Below are 25,225 nucleotides of genomic sequence, written 5' to 3'. Positions count from 1 at the left end.
TTGTTCTAAATTAAGATGTCTTCATGTTCATATATATTATCTAGGTCATTGCAGTTATGTTGGATTTTAGCAGTAAGTTTATTATTATTATTATTATTATTATTATTACTATTATTATTATTATGAAGACATTGTACCTTACAAAGGTTGAAGGGTATATTTTTAATACAAACTGTAAAAGATCGCACAGATTGTGAATTACTTTAAGTATCTATTCAGATGAAAGTGAGGTAAACAACGAAATCATGTACAATAATTCTTTTTTAACTATCTGTATTTATCCTAACACTTGTCTTCTTCTACATAGAATACTCAATTTGAAATGTAACTATTGAAAGTTGTTGAAAGTTACATGACAATAGTAGTATAATTTATATCCGCTAGTGTCACGACCATCAGCACCATCGCTGCCCTATTCGAACTGTATACATCTTCCTGAAAGATTGATGTATTTACACTGATCATTCACTGAATGGTATTTAATCTCAATTGTTTCTTTGCTGATAAATTCGAACTAACATCAAACCAGGTTCGTTGTTTCAGGCCGCTTACCTCCAACAAATTAACATCAAATTATATTACAAGAGTTCTCGAGTCATTTAGACTATCGGCTGAACTGTAACATGATTGATAGAATTTCATTAACCATGAGAACTAGACAAATATTATGTTAATTGCAATTCAATAATTAAACAGGGCACAGAAATGAGTCACAGATAACTATTGTCCATTGTCAATAGAGGTAATCATATTTCTAAATAAAAATTTTTGTTTTTAACTTTTTAAAAAGACTTATGATGTTATTATACGAACTTGTGGTTATTGTCAGCAATAAAAAAATCCAATTTAATGCAACGAATCCCGTCGAATCCTTGTCATCTAAAGATTAAATAATAATACCACTATGAAATCTCGTAAAAGTAACTAACCATCGTTTAGATATTGTAAAGGTAAAATATTCTTATATTAACGGTTAGAACTTGGAAAGACATGATCTACTCTATCTATGATCTTTCTACTATTGACTAAATTCAAAAACAGAATGTACCACTTGTTCTTTTCATTGTTTATTTTTAACATTTAAAGTGCCGCTTTCCAGTCAACTATACCTACTTTCTATGCAGTCTTTTTTTCTAAATTGAACAACTAGATGGAAATTAAATGATTTTTGACGATCGCTAATATTGTAAAACCAAATTTCATCTTTTATTCTAACTGAATAGTTAGTCCGCAATTTATCTTCTTTTTCAGTTTACTAAACGCTCACATTTACAATTTAGACTCCTTCCCCCGAAGCGACAAAATAATTCAGGATGCACATAAACCTATCAACAATCGAACAATGTACATTTACACCTGAATTTTGCCAATATTAAATGACCCGCTTCTCTTATTAGCTTGTTAAGGTGTTGAATGATAGTTTTTTCTTTCCTATCCGAATAAACATTGTGAATAGATATTCATACTAAGCGACTATTTCACTTGTCATTTTTCTTCAGCGAAATAAATTAATCTATCTTTTAATCATCAATATTTGACCTTCAACTGATGTCAGTCCATTTCATGGAAAGTTTGTTCAAATTGAATGAATCTTCATAAACCACCTTGAAAAGCGTATAAGTACAAACTTTTAGAAATGTATATTGTTAAAAGTGACTTCTTCAAAGGTCATGACTTATTTCATGTCCATCAAAATATAATGAATGAATTTAATTAATTAATTTTTATTAAACGAATTATAATTAGAGGGAAATATTAATTACCTCACTTTTAAAAAAAATGGACAAATTTATATTTTTAAAATTTGAAAACAAAACGTGAAATTTATTTCAATGTTATAAATTTAACTTCTGAAATATTTTCATAGTTAAAAGCTTGAGTCAATTGAAGCTAGATCACCATGGAAAACCCGTAAGCACTGGACGGCCGTTTCGTCCTATTGTAGGACTCCTCAGCAGTGCGCACCCACGACCTCGCTCCGCGCCAGAGCACTTAACCGATAGACCACTGAGCTGGCATCCGACGGACGTTTATGTCTAACTCCAACCAATCCACGAAGTTGAGCAACCGTTCACCAATTGTCTTCAGTGAGTCCCTATCTCACAACAGACATGGTTTGAACTTCACAGGTCCTGGGTTCGAATCTCGTGAGGCGAGGTTGTGGATGCACACTGCTGAGGAGTCCCATAATAGGACGAAACGGCCGTTCAGTGCTTCCAGGTTTTCCTCGGTGGTCTAGCTTCAATTGACTCACGTTTTCAACTATGAAAATACTAAATCTCCACAGAAACCCCTTCTGAAATATTATTAATATGGGGATTTATGGAGATTGTAGTATTTTAACAGTCGAATACACGAGTCAATCTAAGTTAGACCATCATTGAAACCGGGATGCCCTGGATAGCTGTTTCGTCCTAGTATAGGACTCCTGACAAGGAACTTTGGTCTCCAGCGCGAAAGCTTAACCCCTAGAACACTGAAACATTCTTCAACTTGTAGATCAATCTATGAATCATACGATTCGTCGATAAATAATTTAAAACTATCTACACGAATTTTATGATTATCACCCCTTGAGTGTATTAATTATAAAATTTAATATTTATTTACTACTGTCAATTACTTACATGACTAAAAAAAGGAAGAAATTAATTTGAATGGCTTAAAAGTACATAGACTTTATCCTATTGTATGAAATATTTAAGTATTTCGTTGGCTAGATCAACGGTTTAGTAGTAGAAACAATAGCCTTCAAACTATTAGATGAGAGGTCCGTAGCCCATTCAAATTGCTTCTGTTTGTGTATTTAGGCAGCACTCATACACAAAAAGAGTATGGCTCAAATTTAAATGAATCAGTTTTAATTATCTAAGCGTCAAACTTTGACCGAACTAGTAACTGAATCAGCTTGTAACCCACTTTATTAATTTCGTAGATCTTGTAATGACAGTAATAATTATTATCATTTTACAAGACGGAGTTTAAAATTTATAAGCAGAGTTGAATGGTGGTTAGCAGTGGAATCAATGATGTACGTCTCGTCCCATTTTGGACTCGTCAGCTATCATCCAACCCTGCTTATGATGCTTGTGACTTAATGGTAATATCGAAGTGGTTCACACAGGACGTACATATGCCAAAGAGACCAATCAATTGCATTTCCAAACACCATTCGAAAAAAATCCTAGCATTTTAAATGCAAACTATCAAACAATTTTCTGACATATTTCTCAATCCTTGAACATTAGACCATGACTTGTATGTCTAATCAATTCAGGGTTGTCAGTTACCCACCAAGGTTATTAGATGAGAACAACAATGTATCTATGATTAACACTTAGATTGAGACTCCATGATATGATAACATTATGATCGTAGTGGGATCTGTAGAACTACGAATATGTCCTCTTTAGATTCATTTAGTATTGTCTGTTTCTGGATTCCACTGCTAGCCACTATCCATCTTTGCTTGTCATGCCCTCTTCAGGTTTATAAGTGTGAATCATGTTAAGAAGTTCCGAATTAAAGTGAAATAATTGCTCACTAATGCTTAACTTTCACTGATCCTTCAACAGATGTTAACTCACAACAAAGAAAACTATTATTTTGCCGATTGAGTTATATTGAATCTATCAAAATTAATATTATATTAATTAAAAAACAAAATGAAAGTGATTAAAAAGAAGTACTCAAAACAATTTCAATACTCACCCCACTACTGCCTTCACTTCCTGTAGCATATGTAGAATCTCGTCCACTGTCAAGACTGGCTGAACTATTACGTTTATCACAATCTGTTAAATTACTGTGGTTGATGGTGCTGGTATTGTTATTATTATTAATACTATTGTGAGTATCGACTGATGAGTTGAAGTATACTTGTTGAGAATTAGATTTTACAATTATATCCGACCTTTGTACCTGTTGGTGTTGAATTAATTGTCCAGTTGTATCCGTTGGAAACGATGTAGCATTAATATCACAGCCAGGTAGATTATGTGATGAAGCAGTAACCTTATTATTATTATTATTATTTACATCAGTTAATTCGATTATGGTAGATTCTATAGCTTGAGAAGAATTTGTTGATAATTTGGATGATATTAGATTTGAATCAAAACCTGAATAATTATTTATCTCTGACTCATCAGAACCATCAGTTTCACTAGAATATTCTGACGCCGAATCTGTTTGTGTCTGGATAATTTTGGTGCGCAGAGGGGGAGCAGGAGAGGGATATGGGGAGGAAAAGTTAAGAAAACATTGAATAGATATTTCAAGAAACATCAGACTGTTTTTTGATAAAACAAAATATATATGAAACGGTTGGTGCTGAGGGTTTGTGAAGGTTGTTGGTTTACCGATCAGTGACAATCAACGACGACTACTCAATATATGAACTAATTCAAACAATATAAACTGGAAAAGTTTAGTATTTCACAGTAATTGTCATAAAATGCCTGAACCACATTTAAGTAAACAAGAAACCTTGATTGTACTTGTTCTGCCAGTAATGTTTTTCATTTACCCTACCAGTTTAATGTTTTATTTAATTTTGTGCGATAACCATTATTCCATACTGTTATGGCTGATAATGGTAAGGAATTATCGGCCACTATGATAATATGAATAAGTATTTGAAATGATAAATCTAATGCAGAATCAATTAAAATCAAGACACAGTAAATAATTATTTTCTCCCAGTTGGATATTCTTTAAAATAGTCAATTCATGACCTTATTAATAATGTACTTAATTATTTTGAAACTTTGTGGCGAATATAGTTCCTCTGTAGATAACTATCAGTGTTCCCGTCCATTTACTTTCATTTTAGATTGTATGAATCCACTAAATAGATAGAAAATTAGCAGCTATGGTAGATGCTTTTGGTGATTCAGTATTCTTCAGGAATTAATATCAGTGATAATATATTACTGTTAATTTGTATTCATGTATGCGTTGGTGAAGAAGGCATCCACAGTTCCAAGTGTAACATTTCTCATAATTGGCGTAATTTATTTTGTAGCTTATATTTAATTTGACTTACTTTTTTCTTATTGTCTTTCGGGCTTGGATAAAATAGAATGTAATAAAATTTACATAAACAATCATAAAAGTGAATTGGATTTGAAAAACGTAGAATTTTTTTTTACGTCGAATAAACTCATAAAATTCCAGAGGGTTTTTTAAAGTATAACAATTAGGTCAGTTGATAATCAATAGACACAATGGTATAAATTCAATCTGTCAACCAATACATGAAACTTAGATCAGTCAGTCACTCAGCTAAAACGTAGGACCAGGCACATTTATGCATCAGTCCAAGTTGCCATGTCTCGTTAGCACAAAAAAATAAACACCGAATTCATAGAAGTAGTTAATTTAGTGGTGGTAGTATATAAAAGATAGGTTGTATATAAGGATATAGTATAAGAAGGAAGAAAGTTATGAAGCAATTTTAATCTTAAGGTTTAAGGGAAGATAAAGAGTGTATACACCTACTCCATTGTGATCGATTCTGAGCCATGTCATTCAGAGTCTCCAACCGTTGTTTACGATAGTCACGCGGACCCCAACCAAGTAGTCTGCATCTACCAACATGGCTCAGACTAGAAGTTAGTGACTTCAAGCACTAATGCCACGTTTTGGTTCGGCCGCCTCTAACTCTCTTCCAACCATCCCCTACACTAGTCAGCATAGCGCGTCGTGGTAATCGATGTTCAAGCATACGTAACACGTGAGCTAACCATCTCAGTCGATGAAGATTCATAAGCTCATCAACTGATTTACCATCATTCCCTAATACCCTGTGTCTAACCTCACTATTACTTACCCGGTGATCCCAGAAGATGCGAGCAATATTTCTAAGACATCTGTGGTCAAATACTTAAACTCAAAAACTTAAACCAATCAGAGTCAAAAAAAAATAAAAAAAGACAGTCAGTCTGAATCCCAGAACATATAAAATTGATAAAACCAACAGAGATAGCTAATCACAAACATAATCACCAAAATGAAATGATATAAAATTTGTGAAATAACTGAAAAACTCATTACTCTACATAAACCAAGAGCTGTAAATGTCGTTGAAAACGACAATGAAAGCTCAACAAATAAATCATTTAACCTGAAGAACACAAACATCAACACAACAGATAGTCATCATCATCATCATCGCTAATCAATTTACGTCAATTTTTCTCCAGTTCATGTATCAGTTCATAATGAAGACTAACATGTAAACTATAAATTATGTAAGTGTTCATAAATACTTTTTCCATATATATATGCGTTTTTAAAGTATTAAGAAAATGTAATAAATAAAAGCTAATCTACTTATAAGTAGTTAATCTACTTTTTTTAGTTATGTTCATTAACATTTGAGTTTGACCATTTCATAAATATGTAAAATGTCTAAAAGAGATAAAAATGTACGTACATTTATTATATGTGCACGCATTCACAGTTTATATACAGGGGGGAATATTCAATAACTGATAAACACAATCACTAAAAGATAAGTCTAGGCAACTTTTCTCTCATTTATTTCTATTCAAATCTATTTTGGTAGACAGTTTCTAGTTCGCTACAATTTTAATATCGAAAATCTTTATAAAAAAATACAAAAAAACATAAATATCTCTTTTTACATATAACCAGAATACTATCAGATTTGAACCAAGATCTACATACCTTCATCTCATACAAATACATACACATAAACCTTAGATACATAAACACTAGTTAAAAGAAGAAAAGGTGCAAGCTAGTAATGCCAACTGTGTTAAGAATTAAAAAGTTACATTTTCATTATAAATTACACCATTTCTAAGTAAATGAATGCGAAAAACCAAAAAAATAAACTACATAGCAGTCACACTAGAATTCGAAAAATAACATATTTGTTTTTAGAAAGAACAAAATGGCGGCATACCGCTAAAATCAATTTAAACATTAATTAAAATAATGATAATGTTTAAATATTTATCTGAATAGTTCCTGATTATTGTGATAGAGACACAGATAGAGAGATTTCGTAATTAGTTGATTTGTAAAAACTGTGATTCCCCTCTTCTTTTGAATTTTTGAACGATAAAGTTTCGAAAATAATTACATAATAATGAATGGCTTCAACTTATACTTAACAATTACCTTTTCGCGATTGCTCCTTCCTAGCAAATTGAAAAATAACCAATGTGTATAATAAATTAAATGCTCATTTATGTTATATATTTCAGTCATTTCGTTTAAAATAGTGTTCAGAATGAAGTTATGAAGAAGTATATACAAAGGAATACTGAAACTGATAATCTGAAGGAAGATAAAATGTGAATAAATCTGTACCATTGTGGCCGATTTCAGGCCACATTATTCATCATCTCTAACCACTGATCAGAGTAAACTAGCGGACCCAAACCAGATATTCTGAAAGTGTCAACGTAGGTTGGAAAAAAAAGAAATCAATGAGTTCATGAACTGAAGCTACATTTTGAGTTAAGCCACCTGTAGTGCCGTGCTTGTTTAATCGATCACCCTGATAACCGTTATAATAACCGATCTTAACGGTGTATAACATCAGAAGGCAAAGGGAAGCGGCAACTACATTTTTATTGATGAATGATGCAGACCAGAAAGCTGTGGGCACATGAGCAAGTGTAAGCGAGCGAAGCAAAGATGATGCATAGTGGAGATGGCTGGGAAGCCAACTCGAGAGCGAAGCGAAAACAGTGAGTATTGGAGATGGCTGGGAAGCCAACTCGCTATGAGCAAGCATTACTCAATATCTATAATCAGACAAAAATGAATGAGGGACATATGATGAATAGGATACGAAGGGTACACATATACACTCATATAAAAATATAGTCAAGGTTAACAAGCTAATGATTAACAAGATCAAAATATGACTAATAATGGACAGGCGAATTGGCTTGGTCAGAAGCTAGAATAAAGTATATGGGCTTAACATATAAACTGATACTACACACCTACAGCTTTCTTCCAATCGATTCCAATACAAGTTGACAAGATCTGCTGAAGTAAGCAGGACCTTATTATTATATAGCATATAAAATAACCAGCTTTCTCAAATGTGTACAACTTAATTTTGAAGACCGTATCTAAGTCACGAAAATTGAGTCATTTACACAATAGTTGTTTTTTTTGAAAAACAATAACAATCTGGTCAAATAAGAAATAGGGTTAAACAATGTAAAACATTGATCCGTTATATTTGAATAACTGTAACGGTTACTTTTATGTTTTGGCAGTTATGTAATAAATACATTCAACTTTACAGTTATAAATAAATTCCAATTTATAATATAAACCCAGCAAAGAAGTAAAACTCCTCATTTGAAGATTGTTGGTAGAGCCTAAAAACAGTAAACATTTCATAAAACTGATAATCAAATCAATGCAGCTCTTTAGATAACTAGAATAACTCATAATGCCATTGAATAAGAAAAAGAGAATTCAGCGAAGAAAATTTTCTTTTCGACGAAATCATTTACTTAAGCTGTACATTCGTATATATAGTGATATGGAAAATATATTTCTATAGGAGGCTAGAAAAGATTGCATTATAAATTGATTCGACAATAAATAACAAATGAGGTGACGTACTAATCAAGGGGTAAGGAAGAAAATAATTTATGGGTCAGATAATAGTTCAATTGACAGATATGAAGAAAAGTGACAAACACAAAGGTCATAATAATAATAATAATCTGAGTAATAATCAAGAAAACTTGTATAAGGTAATAATAATAATAATAACTGATTAGAGTTTAAATGTAAAATAGTAATTTAAAAAAACAAAAACCGATAATAATCAGATAAAAGTACAAAAACAAAAAACCAAAAAACGTACCCAATGAGGGAATTAGGGCCAAGGAAGGGTAAGAGGTTGGACAAATCGTTTCTGCACGCAAAGTTCAGGCTTGAATTCATGGATTGCCAATGCCTCAGCAGTGCATAAAATATTGATTCGACCTCCCTTTGAACCGGTTCCTTTAACTCTATAGATTATTTTAAAAGACGTCTCTTTTGGAGCAATGTGTCCGCAATTGATCAAGTGCTCTTGTATCGAACTGGTTATCTTCTTACATTCACCTTTTAGGAGCCAAGCTGGATAGTGTTCAGAGATACGTTTGGAAAGCGATCGCTTTGTGCGGCCTATATAACGTGCTCCACATGAGCAAGTAAATTTATATGAAGTTGATGTAAGACATTAAATAGGAATAATATATTTGCCAGGCGAAACGTTGGATTTACTTCAAATTCATTCGCTGAGATTTTACAAATATATTATTCCTATTTAATTAACCAAACTATTTGACCACCCATAAAAAGACTTTACAAAATGACCACAGCTCACTATATAAACTGCTAAAAATCTATTCTAATTTATTTGATTGATAAATCATTAGACGTTATAATGCGAATCTGTACCAGTTCTAAATAGAAAATTACATCATCCATTCACTTACCATTAATTTAAAAATAGCTTATCCCATAAACTGGGCACCAGCTGAAGAACTATGGAATAATAAGGGGGTTATTGGATAGTTGTTTAATTCATTCTTGATACAGTGTAACTCAAACAACTCAATCTAAATATCAATGGTAAACATGTAAAACCTTCTGTATCAGTCAGAAAAATCAATAGTTCACTTTTAAAGCTCCAATCAAATTGCGATATAACGCGAAGGTCATTGAAAGTCATCAGTGACAACTGTCATATTTTAAATAGGGTTAAACCTTGGCTCACATGTTTTCAAGGATTCACATTGATAACCGTCAAATTTATGTGTAATGTTGATAAAGTGATAACCGGTTGATTGGCGCTGATCATATAATCCAGTGTTATATATATATATTACTCAAAAAGTACTTACTTACGCCTGTTACCCCACGTGGAGGAGCATTGGCCACCCGCCCACCAACATTCTCCATACAACTCCTTCCTAAGCAATAATTTCCACTCATTTACAGTTGCTATTCGTCCTTTTCATATCTGCTTCCTATTACCGACGTAGTGTGTTCTTCCAGCTTCCTCTTTTACGTTTCTTCTCACGATTACAAGTTAGAGATTACCTCGTGAAACACTTTGCTAATTTCCTAAATGTTTGTCCCATACACTTCCAGTGCCCTTTCTTAATACCCTCTTCAAATGAAAGCTGGTTTGTTCTCTCCCATAGTAGGCTGTTGTTGATGGTATCCGGTCAACGGATATTGAGTATCTTGTGTAGACAACTATTTATAAATGCTCGTACCTTCTTCATGATGGTTGTAGTAGTTCTCGATGTTTCAACTTCATATAGTAGGACTATCTTGATGTTCGTATTGAAGATTGTGACTTTGATATTGGTTGACAGTTGTTGTCAGTTCCATATGTTCTTCAACTGTAGGAATGCTGCTCTTATTTTGCCAAACCTTGTTTTTACGTCTGCATCGCAAAGTTTCCACCTCTTTCAAATATATATATACCCCTTATCCAGGCTTATGTGCAGTCAATCTTAAATTCTGATGGGGCATACCAATGAAAAAATAACTTGAAAGAAAAACCCTATTTTTAATGTTTCTTTTCTCTAGAATACCGTTCAGTTGTTTAGATTGAGATAAATTAATTAAGAATTTGATGAAGATCTCTGTTACATGTTGAAATAAAAGAAGGTTGGTGTTATTAAAAATTCAACAAATTCATTTTAAATTAGTCTGTACATTTTTTGAAATGACGAACTTTATAATGTCAAAAAGTCTACGTTACTTGCAACAAATCAACAGTATACAAATTTTGGTTCCTTGCTATTTGTATATATGCGTGAGTTGGTGTTGCCATAGAAACTAAAGGTACAGAAGTAGCAAATTATATATAATTCAGTAGAATTGTGTTTGTTTTAACATGACATTCTTCCCGTTAATATTCTAGTACTACTAGTATAGTAACATTATCTATTACTACTCTGATTGCCTTTGCTGACAATTGACTTAAAATCTGAAAAACTGATCTATACACGATTGCACACATCTCATTCATATGTTCAGGTATACATCAACTAACTATGGATAACACAAGTAGAAAAGTACCAATCGTATTCATGAAAATTATGATATTTCGTACCTTTTCACTATTTCATCATCCCTTCACTCTCACACAAACACACACACACATTCACATAACCAGATAATTTCTCTATTTTCTTTTCCTAAATTATCTTGAATCGCTGAATATATTCATAATTATTATCGCTTTAAATATTTGTACGGAATTCAGAAAGTGTACATAATGATGAAAACAACTATACTACTAAAACTAATAGCAGTAATACAGTAATTATCAGTAGACAAGAACATTTATATTTTCAAACTGCCTTTCCTTCACATTTTTTTCACTCAGTTCATTGTTTCATTCATAAGTGGATAACCAGTAGTATTTTTGAAACTGAAAAAAGCTTGATGTGATATCTTAACGGACAGAGTGATATATATATATATATATATATATATATATATATATATATATCGAGAGAGGCGGCATGCCATTCTACTACGTACTACCGTACATAAATACATGAGTATGACATTATGAACATGATAGTTTAGTTGAATGTGGAAATTCCACTCTTCATATGAATTCAGTAATAAGTTGAAATACAAAAACAAAACATTCAAACAAATCAATGTTACTGTCTTTAGTTACTGTTCATCTTTCTGTTTTACTATTATGTAAAACAAAGAAAAAACATTTGAAAATACTGTTGCAAAAAAGAGTGAAAAATTCAAAAAAAATAACAATAATCCATGGTGATGACTATTAGTAAAAAGTGAGTTGGAAAACGATAAATATTTTGTTAGTCTTAAAACGTTTTAACCTATAAAAACAAGGTCAATAGTTTTGTATCTTTCACAAACAGAAAAAAAACAGTTATTCGAAGTATTGTAAGCAAAGATGGATAGTGGCTAGCAATAGAATCCAGGACACGCATCACTTCGTCCTATTTGCGACTCGTCAGCTGGATGTACCTGCATCTCAAAGTTGATGTTCACTTTGAGACTGGAACCCAGTACCTTTCGCTACAAACGCCATCGTGTTATCCACTCAGCTACTGAGTCCTGATAGCCACTTGCTTGTTATTCGAAGTTACTTTTTATTTAGGAGGTTTTATGCAAAAACAAAAATCAATTCATTCTCGTAATAGTTTTTTTTTCAATCATTGAAGTGATACGTTGTTAAGGTTGCTGAATCCTTGAAAATGTAACGTATTGCGGGAAAATCAATCTAAAAAAAATTATATTTGAGAGTAAGGCAATTCTCGTTTACTTACTTCCAAATTAATTAATTCAACACAATTTCCTTGCATTGATTTCCAATGTATTTGGATCACACTAATTTATTAGCTTTGATTATGCGCCAAAGTAATGATTATTCAGTTGATAAACTTTGCAACTAATGATTAAGATTACGAACTGATCTTAGTAAGACAATCAATGAAACCAGGAGGAACTGGAAAGCGTCGAGCCTTTAACCTTTAGACCACTGAGCGTTTGCTGCAGAACCTTGATTGCTAATTAAATTATATCATCCAAGTTACAATATAGCAACTATTGATACTTTAACACTGTGCACTTCACTTGATTTTAGATGGTTTGAACAGTTCAACAGATGTTATTTGAAGTACAGGTTGGAATTTCTCATCAACAGAATATATCAGCAGTATTTAGAGAACTAACACTCCTAGGTGTTATATGCATACGTACTGTGCCCCAGAGTTTCATAGGAATTTCAATCACGGTTTAAGTATTATAAGCAAAGATGGATGGTGGCTAGCAGTGGAATCCAGGAAGCACGTTTTGTCCAACTTAGGACACGTCAGCTGGATGTACCTGCATCCCAAAGTTGATGTTTACTCCGGGACTTGCATCCAGTACCGTTCACTCCAAACGTCATCGCGTTATCCACTCATCTTTGCTTATAATGCTTGTGAGTTAATGCAATATCGGGGCAATCCGCACAGGATCAATTGCAGTCCTAAACATTAGTGGCAAGATTAAGAATAACAAACAAAATGAATCATGGTTTAAGTATTTCAAATTATATTATTGTCTCTAATTGTCTAGAATAAATAAAGTGACCTCATTTTTGTCACCTGACAAACATTAGAAATAAATAAACAATTCAGAATATAGTTAAATGTAAGACAATAATTATCTTACAGCGATATCTTTTCTAGTTTTACATGAGTTCATATTCATGTACATTGATTTCATGATTTCCAGTGTGAGTAGTCCACGTTAGTAAATCAATGAATATTTCAAATTTGCTTTGATAGAATACTGATGATGATGATGACGACGATGACGACGACGACGTAATTGTAAATATCAAAATGAATAGAAATAGTCTGAAAATTAAGATTAAAAAGAACAGTTTGCTGCTGATTAATTTTTGAATCATGTTTGAAAAATAAATTAATAAAGTGTAAATAGACCACATTATCTTCAATTAATCGAGGTTGTTTTACGCTTGGATGTATATACTAGTAAAAAATGTGATATTCAGTTAACGAAACCTGATTAGCGTGGAGAAAACGATGATGTTTTGCAAAATGACAAGGTATGATTACTGTGGCTGAACTGGTGATTTCCTTCCAAAACTGTTGATTTTTTTGAATCTTAACCGAGAAACTGTAGGAAGACTAGATACTTGGTCAATTGATTGAATATACCAATACAGAGATATAGTGCTGTTATTTATATTTGAACTTTCGTACCGTTAAACTGACTTAGTTGAACAACCACTGGAAACCAGTAGGTCTAGTCTAAGTCTCCTCAGCAGTGTGAACCCGTGGCTCACCCTAGTGACTGAACCCGGAAAATTCAGTTGTTGCTTCGAGCGCTTAATATTCAGACCATTAATTTAGTATCCGATGGTTTATATTTCTAGCTTCAGTGTGTATCTTAATAACAGTGAATTATAAGCAGTGTCAGTAACAAAATTCCAACATTAAAACAATGGAATGTAACAGCAGTGTCTGGTAATGGCAATATAACTTGTCAGGTAATAAGTAAATAATGGAAAGTGTAAACTAAAAACCGACCAAAAGGCCTCCATTTTTATGACATGTGTTAAATAGGTAAACAACAGTGTACACAAATGAGTCAGGTGTGGACAGTCACTCACCAGAGACAATGGAAAGTGGTGGCGCAATATCGTGGATTGACTGAAGTAAGACACTAAAATTATAGGATGAGGGCTTATTGGTCTAAAGGTTGAGCATTCGCGCGCGTAACCGAAGGTCTTGGATTCGATTCACGTGTCCGGGATCGCTGATGGACACTATTTAGGAGTTCCATACTAGGACGAAACGGCCGTCCAGTGCTTCCAGGTTTTCCATGGTGGTCTAGCTTCAACTGACTCATGATTTCAACTATATAATATATTTCACTTAAACTTGAAAGCTGATTTGTCACAACACTTTTAATCAAAATATTACATCAACAAATCAATATGCTTGTGCTTTGAAGATCATATGCTGGTATCAGCTAGACGACTACTCAGTGAGATATTCATTCATTGTTTCTCATTTAAATCACCTGATCAGAATTATAGTTCATAATTTTTAGTTCTTTAAATGGTGACATTGTTCATATACAAAATTTCGATCATGAACTAAGTAAATGAAACAAAAAATCTCAAGGTCTACCAAGGAATTCAACCAGTGTCATTCTATCAGTATTAAAAACATGAAAACATATTATTTATTATTATCAGAAGGGGTTTTGTGGAGATTTAGTATTATCATAGTTGAAAGCGTGCGTCAATTGAAGCTAGACCACCATAGAAAACCTGGAAGCACTGGACGGCCGTTTCATCCTATTGTGGGACTCCCCAGCAGTGCGCATCCACGACCTCACCTCTCGAGATTCGAACCTAGGACCTACCAGTTTCGCGCCAGAGCATTTAACCGATAGACCACTGAGCCGGCATCCGGTGGTGTTTATGTCTAACTCCAACCAATCAACGAAGTTGAGCAACCATTCACCAATTGTCTTTAGTGAGTTGATATCTCACAACAGACGTGGTTTGAACTCGACTGGTCACTGCTTCTCACTAGAACTCCTGGATTTACCTCACAATAGGACGAAACAGCCGTCCAGTGCTTCCAGGTTTCCCTTGGTGGTCTAGCTTCAATTGACTCATGCTTTCAACTATTATTTATTACTCAGAAGCAAATCAATACAAACATCTTTATCATACAGATCAAACATTATTCAACTAGTTCAATAATGATATCTGTGACTACTGAACTCGATCTTTCAGGTTCACATCTTCAATGTAGCACTATCATTTAGAATTGAAGGTATTCATTGTGACTGATAAGTCCCAACAACTATGAAACCTATATCTACAACATTTTGTCAGTCGCTATCAACGCACTGAATAAGATAAGAACTTTTTTCATTTAATGGAGATGATAACAGATTAATGATTCATAAAATAATAGAATTATTTTCTTAACAGAAATGAACGGTGAGTGTTAAAACGGTGAGTTTACAACAATGAAGAAAAGTAAATCTAAACTAAAGTAAACAATCGATTAAAGTGGATAAATAAACAAATAACAATAAATCACACTTCCTACAAAATTGATAAAACTAAAAAATAACAATCAGTAATCATATCTAAATCATAAATGCTATCAGTAACAAACTGTGCCATTATTAGAGTGAAATGATAGTTAATAGTAGTAGTATGGTATATACTACTTATGCTGATAGATATGAGTTGAATACCTGTCAGCAGAATATTGGAATGATGAGAACAAGAAGAAATTCGGAGAGCAATCAAAATAACAACAGAATTAGAAGAAAAAGAATGGAGTATGTAAAGAACGATGACAAGATGTGCAAATGATGTATTTAATATATGATTTTCGTATTTCACGAAGTCACTCTATCATTTTGCGTTATACAATAAGTTGGTTTTCCCTATCAAGTATTCGCTCACCACATTAGTATTGAAAGCAAATCAATAGATCATCCAAAATAATACTATTTCACTCTTTTTTCTTCTTATAAATAATGATAATGATAAAACATCTGTATGGAGAGATATAAAATCTTGAGGTGAATAACATAGTTACCTATTTCCCTATTCACTTTGCCTGAATTTCTAAACAATACAAGTATTTTATATGCATTCTCTTAATCAATTAATAATAATTTTATTTCATTGTGTGTATGTGTGTGACAGTTTAAACTAATGCTACTATATATATTTCAGGTTTTATGTTCTTTATGATGGAGTAACTAAGCGACCAAATGACTGATCAATTAATACACATGTACACATTCACACTGAGTCTTCCACAGTGTGGGCAACCGGGATGTGATAACTGCCCTCATACCTCTAACAGCACTCAAGACCACTGTATTCATAATCAATCTCCTTCTTTAATTCCTATTATTCCTTCTACCTCGACTTTCAACACTAAACTTCCTCCTTTGGTTTCCTCCTCACACTGAATAGATTATTCAAACATTCAATATTTCTCTATAGTTCTGTTTTTTTAGTTATATTTATATGAAAAATATGAAAATCCAACCAGAATCATTTTTAAAGGCTAAACTATGAATTAATTTTATTGACTACTACATATATATTGGTTTATAATGAGTAGTTTGTATGGAGACTGTTTAATTTTGTAAAATAAAATGTTTGAACTATTACGAACTTATCTTAATTAGAAAGCTATCGAACTTCAGGGAGCATGAATAGACTGATTTTAAAAAATATATAATATATATAATATACCAATATGGGCCAGGGTAATCTTGCACTGGTTTTCAGGAGAACCAGACACCATCCAGACTTTCACTCGGCAACCCAAATAGTACAGCTCAATCCCGTTTAACAGGAGAGCCAGACACTACCCAGGCTTAACCCAAGCAGTACAGCTCAATCCCGCCCTATAGGAGAACCAAACACTATATAGGCTTCAACGTTACAATCCGAACAGTACAGCCCAATCCTGTGGCGCAACCACTCAGGTACCAAACACCCTGGTGGACCATTCGCACCGTTCATATACACATTCACATCCCGTGTATAATTATTCCGATCAGTGATCACATATATCAATTATGCACAGAATGAACAGACCAAAGTTGACCCATTCCGCTTACACGACAGTCAAACTCATTAATGTTAGCAATGGCGATATGCCTTACGATGCTCCAATGACAAAAGCCCTTGAGAACACTGAGAAGAAACCACCAGTATGAATGAAATCGGTTAACCAGCCAACCAACTTTTCATATGGACAGCCAGCAAAAGTTGCCAAAGCAATGCCAAACCATCTACAATATCAATGGCGAACCTCCAGTCTCATGAGAGACCTTCAGCTCTACATGGCAATATAGCTTATACTGCATACAACACACATATAGGGTAGTAAGCGAAACAGCCCAGCCTGAAGCGTTAGGGCCTAAGAACGCTTAAAACCCATTGTCTGGTGTCGGAATAGTAATACAAACCACCAAGATCATTTTTATCGCATTTGCGAAATTTTCATTTTTCCGACTTTCCAGACCCTAAGTTAGGGGTATTATCCCTGATTTTAAGAAATATGGTGTACTTAATTTAATATATATATTCTGATATAATTGAACATCAGAAACGTTTGCGCCACATAGATTTAAAAAAAAAGGAAACAATGAGAAAAGTTGAAGGAAAGAACAGTGATAGGTGAACGAAAATAGTATGTAATAAGAGATGCCATTACATTTTAAATATGACCAAGAAAGATATCTCCCTAACTTTTATAATGTATGTCAAAGAAAACTACACCAGAAATATCATTGCTTCTATTCTGAATCAAGTTCGATAATATCTCAAGCCATGTCGTTATACCATTTAAAACACATCCACCAGGAAATAGTAATGGATAACGAAATCGCATGTCTGATACAGCATTATTTCATAGAATGGAGCTGTTATAGCTGGATCACCTGTTTTCTTACTTCGACCAGTCTCAGTGTCGACAGATAATTAATGATGAAAAGGTACGTGAGTGTTTCATAATGACGGTACCAAATTAATTTTCATTTCTGTATCTGAAGAAATATTTGTAAAGTTTACCATTGATAACTTGCTTTTGCTACTGGATTTTACCAATTCTTCAGAAACAAAGATAATTGGACAAAAATGTTTTCCCAACATACTCAGCTCGGTGAGGTAATGTTTCAAAAGCATACGACGAAACTGCTTACACCAACTAGTTGTGGAATCAACCTTTTACAGTCAGAAGGCTCTTAGATTACCATATGTCACCCTAGCTTTCACTATACCTACATTTGTTTTATCTGTCAAGCCACCACCAGCATTCACACAAAGACCTAAATACAAGAAAGTTTTGACTGGTGTTAAATGATTACTGAAAAGTTTAAGTGCAGACACATTCTGGTGACTAGCGGTCTACATTTTTATGAAGTTTCCTATGTATACTCACAAAAGAAATCTCCGTCAATGAAAAAATATAAATCCCAAAATCAACTTGATACTATGTTTTCAATAATGGTCTAACACTAATTGGTTTATGATTTCAATGGGATTCAACAACCTCCACAATCCCATACTGAAAACTAAACATTTAATCTGATTAAATAAATGAATACATAGACCTAATAGAGCCCATTTTCCTTTGAATTTTTTCTTAAATATTTTTCCCTTCATCTATATTACTAGCAAACATGAAGATGATGAGTCAAACAGAATGAAATGTTAATCTAGGATTCTACTACTAGTCATGATCCGTCTATTGAATAATATATATATAGTTTTATCATTATTTCAAGAAAGGTATTCTGGAGTTACTGCCGGTCCCAAGTCCGGGTAAAGGAGGAGGGTTGGGCATTGGGTTAGCGACCCCATCCCGTAGAAAAACTAACTCGCTACAAAAACGCTAACCAGAAAAAATAATTCAAAAAAGCATTGTGTATTAGTATTAAAACTAGATCAGCTTTTGAAAAAAAAGCAACCAGACAAAAAACACAGAATCACAACAATAGAAAAATAGATTATCCAAACAGGTTAAACTATTAAAGGTTAACAATGAATCATATCTATTTATAAAGGATTATAAGTAATTCTGTTATTGTGAAACGGATAATTGTCGATTATCGGCTAATAACTGAGACATATAATGTCTGTGAAAAATATTACCACATGTTTATTTCTTGTTAGACAGCAGCATCATAAATAAGAAGAAATAATTTATTAAACAAAGAAAAGAATTTGTTATATCGATTGGATGAGTGCTCTGTTTATATATATATATATATATGAGTGATAAGCCCGCCCATTAGAGAGGAGTGAATTATCGATCAGAGCAATGATACACGAAAACCTGTACGAGAAGTCTTGAGAACTTATCAGTTCTGCTTTCTGCCTAGCCCAGCAAGTTAAGTCCAGAACACTAATAACAGCCTCTACAATATGAATCATTATTCTCAAACATACTGGGTTTATATACCAAAAAAACAGACCACATCGTGCCATAAAATAGAAAATAATATTTGTACAAGATTTAGCTAAATGTGGCTGTGAATAGGGGGAACAGTAATTAATGAACTAGGGATAACTCAAGAATGTTAAATCGTATAATAATAGTCTATAGGTCAAAATAAAGCTAATGATAAAGGGAACGTGAATATGAACAGTTTAGTCACTTAACAATTATATAATAGGAAATATATGCATCATACTGGTCCATACACAGTCCTCAAAGTTACCATTCATAGTTCTCTACGGGATATAACAGAATTAGTCAAATCCATGAATATGTATAGGTTGTATATGTCACAAATTGATCATATTTAAGATACCTTTAAAAACCAAAAAACCTTTAATAGTTATTTAGTCTTTAACAGCGTTCAATTACGACCCTAATATGGATGAAACCCAGAACCTTCAAATCTTTCAGCGAACGCTTAAACTTCAGAACCCTTAAGTGAGACATCTTTTCTTCCCTCCGTGGTTTTCAACGGTACCCTAATTGAGATCGATTTGCGACTAACAAAATCTATAAAATTAAATAAATATAGTTAAAGTCCGTTCAACTAAAATAAAATGATCTTGTACGTAAAGTTTTATCTTGAAACTTCAATAGATACTCTACTAAGAAAACAGAATAGTGTATACAGATCTTTCAAAGACAACTTCATATATATTGTCATAAGACAATAATACACTCAGTAATCATAATTATACACCATTAGTATGATCCTGAATTACAAATGAAAAACATATATTTTATTAAAAACGATAATTAAGTTTTAATAATTAATGGAAACATAGTAAGCAAAAATGAATAATGGCTAGCAGTGGAATCCAGGACGCGTCACTTCGTCTTATTTGGGACTCGTCAGCTGGATGTACCTGCATCTCGGAGTTGATATTCACTCCAAGACTCGAGCCCAGTACCTTTCGCGTCAAACGCCACAGTGTTATCCACTCAGCTACTGAGTCTTGATAGCCACTTGCTTGTGCAATGGGGTGAAGTTTAAGTTCACTTAGTATTGTTTATTTGAATCTTCCCATTGATGTCTAAGACTGCAACTGGATTCCACTGCTAGCCACTATCCATCTTTGCTTAGAATGCTTGTGAATTAGGACAATATCGAGGCAATACCCACAGTATGTACATATGTCAATTAGAGACTAATCAGTTGCAGTCCAAAACATCAATGGAAAGATTCAAACAAACAATACTAAGTGAATTCAATGAAAACATAGTTAACCACTAACTGTGAACTTTGTCTCAAAACGATAATCATTTGAATTTTATTATTATTATGATTTTCTAAGTGTAACATTCAATGAACTAGCTCTTAGAATTAGACAGTAACAATATTAGTTCTTATCATGTAACTAATTTGTGTAAAGCTATTTACACCTAAATAATTTAAATAAAAGTACCGTTATCTATATCATTTATATTCAGTTTATATTAACTGTGTTATAATAAATTAATTGAACCATTAAATACCATTATGTCTCATTATGATTGTTTTAGTTACCATAATACACTTTATATTCATATTCTGTCACTTTTTTTTTATTCTGAACAAACTATCATGAATTGATTACTGCACAATGTATAATGGAATTGGAAACTAACTATATTTATGCACTTACATAGAGATTACAGTACTATTATTCATAAAATGCATTTGTTCACTTACGAATATAAAGTATAGTGTTATTGATAATAATAGTGTGCTATGAAAACATGACTACATTAAACTAAAAAGATAAACATACAAATGATTCATGGTGTATATATGTTAATATATAGATAATACTATACTGGACAAGTAAACCAGGATAAAGATGACCTCAACCAGTTTCTCATGGAAAATTTGCATTAAAACTTCCCTTATGGTTGAAAGTTCAGTAAAAGCTAATCGCTTATTCAAAGATGAAATCATTTAGAATCGACAGAAAAAATCTAATATCCTATCATAGACTGATAACGACATGATTCTGAAGATAAATTGTATAAAAGGCGCTATGTTTTTCTATCACCTGGTATTTACACGACCTCATACTTTACTCTTCTCAAATCGGCACAATAATTGAGATCAACTAAATGTATATTCCAAAAACTTGAACAACAAAGGTACTCTGGTAAGGACATTAAAATTTATATAGTATCTACACAGGAACCTGCTAGTGTGTTCTTAACTGATTCTCAGGCGCTAATTGCTTCAGAATAGAGCACTAAGAACACTACGATATGAACCAGATTATTGCATGAAGTAGTTAGGACTATATCATGTTAACAAAAGGATACTCGTCCTATTTTATTTTACACAGAATGGTACTCAAAAAATTTCGTTCTGTTTTTTTAATATATTCAAAGTAAGCTCTCAACTATGTAATGTTATTACTTACTTACGCCTGTTACCCCACGTGGAGGAGCATTAGCCGCCCGCCCACCAACATTCTCCATACAACCCCGTCCTAGCTAACAATTTCCACTCATTTACAGTTGCTATTCATCCTTTTCATGTCTGCTTTCTATTCCTAACGTAGTGTGTTCTTCCAGCTTCCTCTTTTACGTTTCTTCTCACGATTACAAGTTAGAGATTACCTCGTGATGCAGTTTGATGATTTCCTCAATGTTTGTCCCATACACTTCCAACGTATTTTCCTAATTTCCTCTTCTGCTAGAAGCTGGTTCGTCCTCCCCCACAGTAGGCTGTTGTTGATGGTATCCGGTCAACGGAGACTGAGTATCTTGTGTAGACAACTATTTATAAATGCTCGTACCTTCTTCATGATGGTTGTAGTAGTTCTCGATGTTTCAACTTCATATAGTAGGACTATTTTGATGTTCGTATTGAAGATTGTGACTTTGATATTGGTTGACAGTTGTTGTTGGTTCCATATGTTCTTCAACTGTAGGAATGCTGCTCTTATTTTGCCAAACCTTGTCTTTACGTCTGCATCGGATCCTCCTTGTTTATCAATGATGCTGTTGAGGTACGTGAAAGTTTCCACATGTTCCAGAGTTTCTTCATCAAGTGTGACTGGGTTGGTGTTCTCTGTGTTGTATTTGAGGACTTTGCTTTTTCCCTTTTGTATGTTGAGGCTTACTGATACCGAGGCTGCTACTACACTGCTTGTCTTCATCTGCATATGTTCGTGTTTATAGAATAGAATGGCCAGATCAACTGCGAAGTCCAAATCGTCTAATTGATTCTGAGCTGTCCACTGTATTCCGTGCTCCCACTCAGATGTCGAGGTCTTCATAAGTAATGTCATTACAGATAAGTTATACAGTAAGCACATACATTGGTAAAACGGTTCGAAAGATCACAATTTTAATCATTTGATTTTGATTCAAAAAGTTTACAATGTTATTTTTTCAAACTTTCGGTTAGTCTTTATGCAAAAACTATTAAAACTATGAGACGTTATTATAGTACACATTCCATTCTAAAGATCCAAATATAAACCGTTATTTTTTCGAATGAGTCTTTGTGGTGAAAATAATCCAGTTAGGGATAGAACAACCCAGTTTTTTTCGAATCGTCGACAAGCGATTCAAAGAGAACGGCTTTTTACAGAGACTTCTCTAAAGGTTTTATAGGTTAATAAATAAATGTTCGATTGTTAAAATTAAAAAGAGATCGATTGATGATGTGCGATGATACTCTATGAGCACGTAATGGCTGCTCACGGCATGGTATTATCGATCTAAGCCTTGGAGTGATTTGAAATCAAAGGCAAGAGCATCGACCGGAAGAAAAGTATTTTATGTAACAAAATGACATAATTGAATGGCATGTATTAACACAAAAAATAACAAGATATAATAGGCAATTAGAGGAAACTGGTTCTTAGGTTAGTCACTCTCCAATTAATTAAGACCTGATTTTGTTATTTCTAATGATTGTCCATTATATAAAAAAGTGATTGCAATCGACAAGGAGGTGATCATTTCCAGTCATTTAAACAATAAAAGATGATATCAAGAGAATAATTGTCAAAATAGTAAAGAAAGCAAAAGGTAGAAGCTATTCGTCTGTCGATTTAGTTTCTTAGTATAGAAAAATATAGATTCATTAGGTGATGTCCTTTTCAATTTACTTTCAGCCACTTGCATCAAGTCAAAAATGTACGTATTAAACTATTTACTTTAGAAAAACAAATACATAGATCATGTTTAGAGAAACCTATGACCATAAGCGAACACATCTTCAACAGCAAAGTAGGATCGCCAACAAAGTGACAATAAAACGTACAGTAGAGATTCTTTGAAATCTTTGAAGAAAACGACAATGTAGAGTAATCCAAGTTCTCATGGAATTATTTAAACTATAATTATCAAATCACATGACAAAGTCACGTTGAGTTAATGATAAAAAGCAGATGCGGCTACTCTTCCATTGACCTAATCGTAGTCGCGTTTCAGATCAATTCTCTTGCTTCACCAAATCAATTATTTTTCAGTATAGGGTTTTGGAGATTGTTGAGTTTCATTGAAATCAAGAGCTGATCAATTTTAGACCACCACTGAAAACCTAACGGCTTTGGACGGTCGTCTCGTCCTAATGTGTGACTCCTCAGCAGTGTGTATTCAAGGGAATCGAACTCAAGACATTCGGTTTCACATGGAAACGCTTAATCTCTAGACCACTAGATCGGGATACAACGGTGTTAATATTTCGTTTGACATTATTATCTCTCTTTACAAAAACTGTGATTTGTATGAATGATAATCCCTTTTTGCTTCATTACGCATTTCATTTTAATTACAATACAATACATTCAGATGTGCTCACAGTTTCCAGTTTTTTAGTGTTAGTTCATTCGTGAGTACTATTGTATGTATCGGACAAATTTGGGAGTTACCAGTTAGTATATTACATTAGATACTACTAGTATTTCTACTCATAATAAAACTCCTCTAACATATTCATGTAAACATTTGTCATTATCATACAATTCCAACTACTTGTAAATATGAATATAATTTATAAGCTGACAATGATTTTAATCACAATATACATTATTCACTGGCTGATTCACTCTACCTTATTAAAGAGTGTACATCCAAGCATAAATAATTTGTAGCTCAGGTGGATGTTTATGGTGTTGTTGTTGCCTATGAGTTAAACACTTTAGTCAGGAACCATTCATTTCCATTCTTAATAACACTATTATTGCCTTATCCAAGTAGAAATGTATTGTATAACTACATTTTATTATTTATTTATCTTTGTAGATTCGGTTGGTAGTTATATTTTGTTGACCTTATTCTCTCTCAAACTTACAACAAACCATAGTTGTATAAAACAGATACGTTTTTACGACTAGTCACGTCACTTTTGGTGAGTCTCGTAACAATTTATTTCAGGACCCTTACAAGATCATGAAATATGTCACTTAACAAAGATGATATAATCTACAAAGATATCAAGCCACATAAAAGATTGTGAAAACAGATCGATCTAGTAATTATAGAATAATTTCGCTCTATATGAAGAGGGCACTATTGATACATTTTTAAGAAGTGCAACGAAGAGTTCAAAGTTATACCATTTTGTTGGAAATATACACTTTATTCTACAATCACAACCGCATTACGGTCACAACCCCACCAACTACGCACATACACAGGATCAAATCTAAGGATTTCAAGTCTCATGG

The 25,225-nt window shown here is 33.1% G+C and overlaps 1 protein-coding gene across 1 annotated transcript; it reads right to left on the bottom strand.

Moving 5' to 3' along the window:
• Positions 1-3,675: 3,675 nt before the first annotated feature.
• Positions 3,676-6,699, bottom strand: Smp_138900 (hypothetical protein; the record flags this gene model as incomplete). Its single annotated transcript, XM_018798059.1, has 2 exons — positions 3,676-4,197; positions 6,694-6,699. 2 exons carry the CDS (start codon positions 6,697-6,699, stop codon positions 3,676-3,678), a joined length of 528 nt encoding a protein of 175 aa, XP_018653038.1.
• Between the last annotated feature and the right edge of the window lie 18,526 nt (positions 6,700-25,225).

This window comes from Schistosoma mansoni, chromosome 6 (genome assembly GCF_000237925.1).
Source record: "Schistosoma mansoni strain Puerto Rico chromosome 6, complete genome".
Classification (NCBI taxonomy): domain Eukaryota; kingdom Metazoa; phylum Platyhelminthes; class Trematoda; order Strigeidida; family Schistosomatidae; genus Schistosoma; species Schistosoma mansoni.
Note: the sequence above shows the minus strand (reverse complement) of the source record. Positions and strands in the feature narration are given on the sequence as shown.